The 11,328-nt window shown below is 38.6% G+C and overlaps 2 protein-coding genes across 2 annotated transcripts in view; one reads left to right on the top strand and one right to left on the bottom strand.

The window, feature by feature from the left end:
- Positions 1–9,904, top strand: part of SUPT16H (SPT16 homolog, facilitates chromatin remodeling subunit) — a 35,040-nt gene extending 25,136 nt beyond the window's left edge. The window contains exons 19-26 of the mRNA XM_007449508.1: positions 440–565; positions 1,120–1,232; positions 1,523–1,598; positions 2,013–2,182; positions 6,835–6,964; positions 7,588–7,717; positions 7,852–7,929; positions 8,581–9,904. Of these exons, the coding sequence (XP_007449570.1) occupies positions 440–565; positions 1,120–1,232; positions 1,523–1,598; positions 2,013–2,182; positions 6,835–6,964; positions 7,588–7,717; positions 7,852–7,929; positions 8,581–8,726 (969 nt within the window). The 3' untranslated portion in view covers positions 8,727–9,904. The remainder of the gene's footprint in view (positions 1–439; positions 566–1,119; positions 1,233–1,522; positions 1,599–2,012; positions 2,183–6,834; positions 6,965–7,587; positions 7,718–7,851; positions 7,930–8,580) is intronic.
- Positions 9,815–11,328, bottom strand: part of RPGRIP1 (RPGR interacting protein 1) — a 66,385-nt gene continuing 64,871 nt past the window's right edge. Inside the window, 1 exon segment of the mRNA XM_007449509.1 lies at positions 9,815–10,288. Within this exon segment, the coding sequence (XP_007449571.1) occupies positions 10,176–10,288 (113 nt within the window). The 3' untranslated portion in view covers positions 9,815–10,175.

The following is an 11,328-nucleotide window of genomic DNA, read 5'->3' as shown; positions in this document are numbered from 1 at the left end:
CTTTCCCTTGAAATAGTGATGAAAAATATCACCTATTGCATAAGATCATCAGGAGGATTGAATCCAATAATGGTTATAAAGTCCACAGTGCCTGACATCTAGAAGGTGCTAAGCGTGTTTGTTCCTTTGGTGTGATATATAATGACCTCCGAAACGTATAAGGTCTTCTCTAAATTCCTGTTTCTGAAATAGAAAATTTTTGCTTTAGACAATTTAATACCAACATAATCTTTTAAAAATTTATACTCTTTCATATTCCCAGATGTCATTATTGATGATGACACCAGGGATGGTTTAACTGTTTTTACATAAATGCTGTGGTTTCCAGTGTGGATGTTTAATATTTTCATGTTTTGTTGTTATCTTGTCTGTTGTGTAGACTTCTTTGTGGAAGAAGTCTTATGACTTCTTTCTTGTTCTTTCTGCTTTGTGCCCTCAGAATGCCATCATGTTTGGGAAGAAGCGGCACACAGATGTGCAGTTCTACACAGAAGTGGGGGAGATCACCACAGACTTGGGGAAACATCAGCATATGCATGACCGAGATGACCTCTATGCTGAGCAGGTGAAATTTGGTTTTGCAGGGGAGTGAGGTAGGATGCAGTCCAGATCTGAGTTCAGTAATTGTTATATTTTATAAACACCACCTGAAACTATCTGCAGAACTTTCTCAAGTATCTGCTGGCATGGTGTAATGCTATGGCTTATGGATTAGACTTAAGTTGCAGGCTCAGCTCTACAGTTAATGTTATGGTGACCTGTAATAAAGTATCTGTGCTAGTATCATAGTTATCAGAATTAAGGACTACAAAAGCACTTCATGCTTTTTTTTTTTTTTTCCCCCCCCCGCTGTATGTGGGGCTCTCACTGCTGTGGCCTCTCCCGTTGCGGAGCACAGGCTCCGGACGCGCAGGCTCAGCGGCCATGGCTCACGGGCCCAGCCGCTCCGCGGCATGTGGGATCTTCCCGGACCGGGGCACGAACTCGTGTCCCCTGCATCGGCAGACGGACTCCCAACCACTGCGCCACCAGGGAAGCCCCACTTCATGCTTTTTGAAGGGATTACTGTTAACAAGTAAAGTGATAACTATAGTTAATTCATAATTTTTTCTTCTGCAGATGGAACGAGAAATGAGGCACAAACTGAAAACAGCCTTTAAAAATTTCATTGAGAAAGTAGAAGCTCTAACTAAGGAGGAACTGGAATTTGAAGTGCCTTTTAGGGACTTGGGGTAATGTATCTCCTCCTCTTTTCGGCCTTTAGAAAAATTAGTTATTCTTCCTTTAATAATAATTTAACATGACATATCATGTCCTTTTTCCTATGGACATCCATTCCTTCTTGGAAATGTTTAAGGGCTGGGGTGAATGGCTAAGACTGAGAGGCTCCCTCTGGAAATGAGTTTCCAGCAAGCATGCTGGAGTTGTGTTTGGAATGGGAAAAGGAAAGAAGCCTGTTGTGGCAGCAGCACTTTCTCTTGCAATGAGCCCCATCTTAGGTGAGTTTCTTGCTGTCTTTCAGATTCAATGGCGCTCCCTATAGGAGTACCTGCCTCCTCCAGCCCACTAGTAGTGCGCTGGTAAATGCTACAGAGTGGGTGAGTATTTCTGACCTCTTTTTAGGAAAACAAGTGTTAGAGAAAAGAAAGCAAGAGGGTAGACATTTTGAAAACTAGGTCCTTATTTCTTTGGATTTTCATTTTTGATACGTATCTTAGATATAAAACTTACTGAACAAATGATTCTTTAAAAGTCTCTTTAGTTTTTAAAGATAGTTTCTTTACATAATTTCCTTAAATGTATTCTCCTTGAGGAAAGATTTTGATCTTGCAGATCCTTTCACTGGGGCTTCTTGGTATCTTGTATTTAGTCTTTGCCCCAAAAAACAAACAAACAAAAAAACAGTTTAGTTATCCTTTGTGTAGTGATTTTTAGATCCTGAAAGTGTTTGAAAATGCTAGTGCTTTGTGGGAAGTATTTTTATGAAAATAATCCTTTTCTTTTCCTGACAGCCACCTTTTGTGGTGACGCTGGATGAAGTGGAGCTGATTCACTTTGAGCGAGTCCAGTTTCACCTGAAGAACTTTGACATGGTAATCGTCTACAAGGACTACAGCAAAAAAGTGACAATGATCAATGCCATTCCTGTTGCCTCTCTTGACCCCATCAAGGAATGGTTGAAGTAAGTAAACCTGCCAGCAATCTCCCACTTAGCCCATGAACACTGTACCATAGAATATGAGTGTGGTATGTCATACATAAAATCTGCTGGTGTACTTAGTGAAACTGCCTTTGTGTTGTTATCAACCAGGACTCTAAAATTTGGGATCTGTTAGACAGAGCCACTTTTTCCTGAATACCCAACAGTAGTTTATGGATATAGGAAAATCAAAATCTAAGATCTTTTTTGATTCTACTTGATGGATATATAAAAAGATCCATACACATGTGTAATAATTTATTTACAAAAAGTGGGGGATATTTCTTTCTAGTTCTCTATTTTTACTAAAAGATGAGAGAATATATTTTTATTTTAGCCTTTGACATTCATATTCTGACACTTCAGCTAAAAGAATTCCTCATAGAAGTACTGGAACCCCGATAAAAAGGGAGACATCACTACATAGGTAAGGGGTGAGGCATGTGTAGCCATGAGTGTAGACTGCTCTGCCCTCCTTCCCCCTCCACTTATTTGTGAAGGGGAGGCACTATAAATATAAATCTCCTCTTAAGAAATGGGTTGAGAGAGCTTAGAAATAGACTGTGAGAAAGATACAAATTTATAGTTAATATGAGGATTTTCCTAAGAAACATACGCAGGTAAGTGATATGGTATCACAAATATTTATTAAATTTGTATACTTTTTAAAATCAGCTTTATTGAGGTACAATTTACATGTAATAAAATTCTTCAATTTAAGTATATGATTTGATTTGTTTCAACAAACGTGTACAGTCTTGTATCTACCATCATAATCAGAATATAGAATATTTCCTTTACTCACAGAAGTTCCTCATACCCCTTTATAATAGTCATTCCCCTCCCTTCAGCCGTCACTGGTTTCTGCCACTGTGTATTTTGCTTCATCTAGAATTTCACATAAATGGAATTGTACAAGTATGTAATCTTTTGTATCTTTCATCCTTCACTTGGCATAATGCTCTTGAAATTGATTCAAGTTGTTCTGCACATCATTACTATATTCCTTTTTATTACTGAATAGTATTCCACTGTATGGAGAGTCCATACTTTATTTACCCATCTACCAGTTAATAGATATTTGGGTTGTTTCCCGTTGGGGGTCTTATGAATAGCTGCTATAAATGTTATGTACAGGTCTTTGTATGGACATATGTTTTCATTTCTCTTGGATAAATGACCTAAGAGTGAGATTGCTGTGTCATATGTTTTATGGTTAAGTGTATGTTTAACTTGTTGAGAAGCTACCAAATCCTTTGCCAGAGTGGCTGGAAAACCTGCAGCATGTGAGAGTTATAGTCGCTCCACATCCTCACCAATACCTGGTGTTGTCAGTCTTTTCCGTATTAGCCATTGTGGTGGGTGGCTGTCTCATTGTGGTTTCAGTTTGCATTTCCAAGATTACTGATAATTTTTAGCATTTTATGCTTATGTGTCATTCTGTACTTTTAATAAAGTATATTCATGTTTTTTGCCCATGTTAAAAATCACATTGCTTGTCTTATTACTGAGTTTTAAGAATTTTTTAGGCTGGATATAAGTCTCTCATCGAATATAGGGTTTGCATATATTTTCTTCCAGTAGTTTCTATGCCTTCTCATTTTCTTAAGATGTCTTTTAAAGACCAAAAGTGTAAATTTTTCATGAAATATGTTTGATCAACTTTTTTCTCTTGTAATTTCTGCTCTTTATGTCTTATCTAATAAATTTTGCCTAACCCAAAGTCATAAAAATTTTCTATTCTCTTCTAGAGTTCCATAGATTTAGGTCTTATATTTAGGTCTGTGATCCATTTTGAGTTATTTTTTTTTTTACTGTGGTGTAAGAATCAAGATTCATACTTTGCATATATGTAGCCAGTTATTCTAGTTATCATTTGTTGGAAAGGTTGTCCCTTACCCATTGATTTACCTTGTCATCTTTGTTCAAAAAAAAAAAAAAGAATATGTAGGAGAGGGTCTGATTCTGTATTGTATTCTGTTCCATTGGTTTATGTGTCCTTACACTGATACTGTACTGTCGTGAATATTGTAGCTTTATAGTAAATCCTGAAATCAGGTAGTGTAAGTCTTCCCATCTAGCTCTGAGGGTCTGATTCTGTATTGTATTCTGTAGGAGAGGATCTGATACTGTATTGTATTCTGTTCCATTGATTTATGTGTCCTTACACTGATACTGTACTGTCGTGAATATTGTAGCTTTATAGTAAATCCTGAAATCAGGTAGTGTAAGTCTTCCCATCTAGCTCTGAGGGTCTGATTCTGTATTGTATTCTGTTCCATTGATTTATGTGTCCTTACACTGATACTGTACTGTCGTGAATATTGTAGCTTTATAGTAAATCCTGAAATCAGGTAGTGTAAGTCTTCCCATCTAGCTCCTTTTCAAAGTTGGCTATTATTATTTTGGCTATTCTACATAAATTCTAGAATCAACTTGTATCTTTCAACAAACTGGTTTATTTTGTCTAAGTTTATCAATTCTAGTATTTGTGCAATCATATATCCCCTTTCATTCCTAATATTGATAATTTCCTCTTTTTGTTAGTCTGGTTAGAGGTTTATCAATTTTTTTTTTTGATTTTTTTTTTTTTTTCCCCATCATTATGAAATGTCTTTTCTTATTTCTGGTAACATTTCTTGTTTTGAAATCTACGCAGTGTGATATTACTATAGACTTCTAGGTTTATTTTGGTTAGTGTTTGTATGGTGTGTCTTTTTTTCTGTCCTTATACTTTTTTTTTTTTTTTTTTTTTTTTTGGCGGTACGCGGGCCTCTCACTGTTGTGGCCTTTCCCGTTGCGGAGCACAGGCTCCGGACGCACCGGCTCAGCGGCCATGGCTCACAGGCCCAGCCGCTCCGCGGCATGTGGGATCTTCCCGGACCGGGACACGAACCCGTGTCCCCTGCATCGGCAGGCGGACTCTCAACCACTGCGCCACCAGGGAAGCCCTGTCCTTATACTTTTAACTTATGTTACTTTATACTTAAAGTGATTTACTTGGAGACACCATATATTTGAGTCTTACTTTTTTTAATCCATTCTGAGAATGTCTACCTTTCAATGCTAAAAACAGGCCATTTACATTTAGTATAATTATTAGCATGGCTGGGTTTAAATCTGCCATCTTTTTTTTTCTTTCTCTTTTTCTTTTCTTTTTTTTTTTAAAGAAGGTCAATTTATCTACCTGCCTGCCTACCTGCTTTGGGTCTTAGTTGCTGCACGCCGCATCTTCATTGCAGCATCTTCGTTGTGGCATGTGGGACTTTTGTTGCAGCACGTGGGCTTCTCTTTAGTTGTGGTGCACAGGCTCAGTAGTTGTGGCATGCAGGCTCAGTAGTTGCAGTGTACTGGCTTAGTTGCTCCACAGCATGTGGGATCTTAGTTCCCTGACCAGGGATCGAACCTGCATCCCCTGCATTGGAAGGTGGATTCTTAACCACTGGACCACCAGTAAATGTACCATCTTGCTATTTGTTTTCCCATCTGTTCTTGTTGCTTTTCTCCTCTTTTTATGCCTTCTTTTAGATTAATTTTATGATTTTTTTTAAAGAATTTTTTGATGTGGACCAATTTTAAAGTCTTTATTGAACTTGTTACAGTATTGCTTCTGTTTTATGTTTTGGTTTTTTGGCTGCAAGGCATGTGGGGTCTTAGCTCCCTGACCAGGGATGGAAGGTGAAGTCTTAACCACTGGATCACCAGGAGTTGTCCCTAGATTAATTTTATGATTCTTTATGATTGTCTTCCTAGTTCGCTGATTAGCTCTACAAATCTTTGTTTTACTTTTATAATGATTACTGTAAGGTTTACATATACATCTTTAACTTATCACAGTCTGCATTCAGATAATATACCACTTCTGTTAGAAGGTTGTTATGCTTCCATTTCTCTTCTTCTATCCTTTCTGCTATTATTAATCATCCATTTTACTTCTAATATACTGTGAATTCCACAATTTATTGTTATTATTTTAGCTTCTAAACAGCTATCCTTTAATTTACAAAATGAGTAGGGGAAAGTCTTTTATATTTACTCACATATTTACCATTCCTGATGCTGTTCATTCCATTGTGTAGTTCCACAGTGCTTTTTTAGTCCTGTGCTGCTTTTTATGCAATGTTTGAAAACTGTTGTTCCATATTTTGTTTGGTTTTCTGGTTGTTTAAGGCACAAACGTAAATCTAGTCCTTGGCACTCCCATCATGGCTAGAAGCAGGAGTTTCAGTGTTTATGATTGTGCCCATAATGGCTTGATGCTAGTCTCTCAGACAGGTTTTATGCTGAAGGTTTCTTGTTGTGGTCCTTACTATTATTGTTTTTTGGTTTTCTTTTCTCTTCTTTCCCACCCACTTTGACTCTGTGCTCCTCATGGACATGAATAAATATTAGAGCATTTCTTAACACAAGGCACTTTGAATGCTAAAAAAAGGTCTGCTCTCGTGAGGGCTAGTGCTCTGGGAGACCAAACATCAGACGTTTGGGTACGTTGTGGTGGCACAGTGCAAAGAATACCTGCTCCCAAGTATGCAGAGGGTATCTGCTCTTTAGAGATGCTAATGACCAAGATGACACGGGATGTTCTCACAAAGTATAGAGGATTGATTTTGACTTTATAATGTTATTTTTCCCAGTTCTTGTGACCTAAAGTACACAGAAGGAGTACAGTCCCTCAACTGGACTAAAATTATGAAGACCATTGTTGATGACCCTGAGGGCTTCTTTGAACAAGGTGGCTGGTCTTTCCTGGAACCTGAGGGTGAGGTGCGTGAGTGTGGGGTTTCTTTTCTGGTACATAGTGCTGCCCATTATCATTTGGGCGGTTAGGAGAATGCCATATAAGTAGTACGTAAGGGACCAGATCAAACGGGAGAAGCTCTGAATTCAACTTGGTATCGTTGTTTCTCCAAGTTAGTTTTACAGGTAAATGATAAATTGGGCATCGGTAGCCACTGACAAGATTTGAGGTTACAAAAACTGTTCCTTCAAAGAATTTCTTAGTATTGGGAGAAAATTCTTCAGGTCATCTTGCAAAAATTGTTTTCTAAAAAATCGCCCTCCTATCTCTGTATAGTGCATTATTACCAAGAGTATGTCTGTGGTTAATTTTCCTGGGTGAAGGAGGATGAAGTGACTCTTTAAGAAATGTGAATGAGATCTTTAGGGTATCTAATGATTGTACCTTATATTAATTTTAATTAAGTCTTTGTATCTCTTGGTCACTCAGGGGTTTGGGTGTTTTTGTTTCATTTTTTCATGTAAAATTAGAAATAATGCTGGTGTGCTAAGTGGGTTGAATTAATTCATTAAGTTAATAAAGTAAGTGTTTAAAAAAAAAAAAAGGAAAACACCCAGTGTACAGTATTATGCTCTCTCTAATTCACCAGGGGAGTGATGCTGAGGAAGGGGATTCTGAGTCTGAAATCGAAGATGAGACTTTTAATCCTTCAGAGGATGACTATGAAGAGGAGGAGGAGGACAGTGATGAAGATTATTCATCAGAAGCTGAAGAATCAGGTTAGTCTTCATAGGAAAAAGTGTTCATGACTTCTTAACCTAATGTCATTTCTGGAGGCTTTAGAAGGGAAGAATTTTATCATTCCATTTTCCATTCCTGTCTAATAAATAATGCTTAATCAATGTTATTCCAGATTATTCCAAGGAATCATTGGGCAGTGAAGAAGAGAGTGGAAAGGATTGGGATGAACTGGAGGAAGAAGCCCGAAAAGGTAGATTTGTTGTTGTTGTTTTATTTTTTTGAGGCACAGGTTTCAACATTTTTTGCCAAATAAGAGTAACATAAGAACAATATAAAACTGATGTGGAGCCACAGCTACAACTTCATTGACCAGAGAAGGAAATGAGGTCTGGAGTGTGTCCATACTCTCCAGGTGGCACAACTCTGCCGACTTGGATGCTTTTTTCATCTGCTCAACCCCCCAGTGGGCCCTTAGCCATGATAGTCTTGTAAGGCTCCAAAATTAGGCTGTTTGGTCTCCAAATCTAAGTCCTATAATAGTCTAGCTTTCTGGGCCTCTTCCAGGTTAGGAATGTTTTTGTAGTACTAGTTTTAATTACTCTGAAACCAAATGCCAAATGTAAATGAAAGTTGAAAAGGAAAGTACTGTACTGTATCCTAAGCATTGTGATAAGTCCTTTGCATAGATTACCTTTAATCCTAAAACAGTTTTCCATTTTGTAAATAAACCAAGGCTCAGAAAGGTTAAGTACTTGCCCAAGATGATACAACTAGTAAGCAGCTGAGTAAAGATTAAAACTGACTCCAAAGTACCTTCTCTGTATTATTTCGTGCTGTGTCCAGCAGTGTTAGATACCTAAAGCTAACGTCTAGCTAACTAGTGCCACGTTCTTCTGTTTAGCTGACCGTGAAAGTCGCTATGAGGAGGAAGAGGAACAGAGTCGCAGTATGAGCCGGAAGAGGAAGGCATCTGTGCACAGTTCAGGCCGAGGCTCTAACCGAGGTTCCAGACACAGCTCTGCACCTCCCAAGAAAAAGAGGAAGTAACTTCAGAACTTTGGCCCTCAGCTCCATTCTTCCTTCAGCCAATCCCTGAAAATTTTACATGACATAGAAACTGTATTTTTCCTTTTTTTCTTTTGAAGTTTTGCCATTTGTGTTTATTGGTTTAGGGGGCCATTTGTGCGGACCAATCTACTTGGGGAATTCCAGGTCCACCAGGACACGTGCCAATGGCCCCATCCAGATGGCAAGGGAGGAGGTGTTCCTAAAGAAGGGCAGAGGCTTCCACTGTTAATAAATACCGTTTCGTTCCTCTCTCTTCCTGTCACCTTCTGCCAGGACATCGTTGGCTTCTGACATCTTATTCTTTGATGTCTCAAAGCCGTATTTCCAAGACATTGGTACAAGGTGACCCTTAACTACCTGTACCATGGTTCTTGACCAGCAGATTCAATCCTCCATCCTACCCTACTGCCATGATCTTCCTCACATCTCTTTAAGTTCCATCTTTGCAGTACTCAAGAAAAGGTTCTTGGAATTTGCTAATGGTGTTAACCATACAACTTGAGCTAGTGAGTCTGATCAGGCTGGTACCTCCATCTGAGTTCTCCTGCTTTCTTGCCTCATGCAGATTCTGAGGTATTTCTGCTGCCTTGGAAGACATAAGAAGCAGTGATACTCCCTGGCTCGGTTTCATCTTCTTTACAAATTCACACATGGTACAATGGTAGAAGCAGAATTACCACTGTTTTTTTTTCTGATATATGAGGGAAAATGGCTGTGTCTCATGTACTGCTTCTAGTGAAAATCTAGAAGGAGGCTCAAAGGAGTCAACATTTAGATCTGGAAGGGGTAAGTCGTGCCTTGGGCCTAGAATACCCTGACGAGAAAAGAGAAGAGGAAGAGAGGCCACATCTACAACACAGCCTCTCGTCACTGCTGCTCCTTGTTTTTACTTGTCTCGCATTGTCCTGTATTTATCACAATTTCTGTTGAACAGCTTTTTAAGTATTTGGGGAGTTTATCTTGCCATCCTCTCCCTCCTGGTTCTCTCTGCACCCACCTGTCCCACTGCAGTTCCTTCTGTGTTCTGTGACTGACTTTAAGAGAAGAGGGGGGGAGGGGTCTCGGATTTTGTTTGTTTGTTATTTTCTCCTTAGCAGTAGGACTTGATATTTTCAATTTTGGAAGAACTAAGAGATAATAAACTGTGGGTTTTTTTTTTGTTGTGTTGTTTTTGTAAATTCACCTTCTGTGACAGTTCTTTTGCAGTTCCTGAAAGCAAGCCTGCTTCTCGCCTGGAAAAGTACCAAGCCATTAGAGAATAATTCCCTTAATCCAGCTAATATCTCAGAAAGAAACTTTCATCATTCTAAGCTTTCATCATTAGCTTGAGACATCATAGTAAACCAAATTCATGGTAGGACAAGTTACTTTATAAGAGACTTTTTACTATGGTTCCCTCAGGGTTTAGAATGGAATAGCATTTGCCCATCACAGAAACAAATCTTCAGTCATCTCCTTGTAAATAGCACGGAGGGCAGCAGCAGCTTGAAGGGACACCTTCAGCCTTCCTATGGGGGTAGCCTGATCTTCAGGGCTAACAACTGTTGGGAAAGGAAAAAGAAACATGTCAGACAGCAGTGTCATTCATTGAAAAACAAACACTTAAATACCTGGTATTTTCCACATTAAGTGCTGGGGATACTAAATAAAGTTATACCTCATATTTTAGTGGGACTCAATCTGGTGGAAGACGATGGAAAACACAGTCATTACAGTATAGTATGGTAGGTGCTGTGATGAAAACTCTAGGTGCTTTGGGAACACATAGAAGGGGCACCAATCCAGAACGCAGAATCGGAAAAGGCTTTCTGGAGACAATCCATTAGTCTTCAAAAAGTAAAAGATATTCTAAGCACGTACAGCATGTGCCAAGATAGGAGGACAAGTTTGGAAAACTGTAAGAAATGGCAGAAATGAAGCTGTATTGATAAGCAGGAGCCAGAGCACAACAAGCCATTTGTCTTGTAAGGAATGTGGTTTTAACTGAAGGGATTAGAAATTACAGTTTTTTATTTGGGTTCTAGAAAAGTGGGTCCATTCTTTGGGGAATATATTACAAGGGGGCACAAGTAGATCAGGGAAGGTAGTCATGAGGCTGTTGAGTGAGTAATTCAGGAAAGAAAAGAAGAATTCTGAAGTTTAACAGAGGAGGTGGGGACAGATTCAGAACACTTAAGAGGTAAAATTAATAGGATTTTATGATTGAAATGTTGGGACTGAAGAGGTTACAATCAAGCATGACCATTCTGGGTGGGTAAGAGGAAACAAGGTACACAGTTTTCAGAACAGAGTCAATAAGGGCGGTGAGAAAGTCTGATGTTTAAATTTGAATGAAATCAAAACAATGTGTCTTCAAAATTTCCATGTCTCAAACACTGGAGATTCATAATAGATTCTAGTTGTCAGGAGGTATGTGGGCTAAGATACACAACTGATTACATTCATACTTGATCTAGAAATAAATACAGCTGTAGGGATTTCAATCCAGATTCTCTCATCAACTCTGTAGTGGTAATTATGTATTAAAGGTAAAACAAAAAAGGTATTCACTATTAGGATGATTTCCTTAGATATAAGTGGA

Source organism: Lipotes vexillifer, unplaced genomic scaffold (genome assembly GCF_000442215.2).
Source record: "Lipotes vexillifer unplaced genomic scaffold, Lipotes_vexillifer_v1.1 scaffold1093, whole genome shotgun sequence".
Lineage (NCBI taxonomy): Eukaryota > Metazoa > Chordata > Mammalia > Artiodactyla > Lipotidae > Lipotes > Lipotes vexillifer.
The sequence above is the reverse complement of the archived record's forward strand: the minus strand, read 5'-3'. Positions and strand labels throughout refer to the sequence as shown.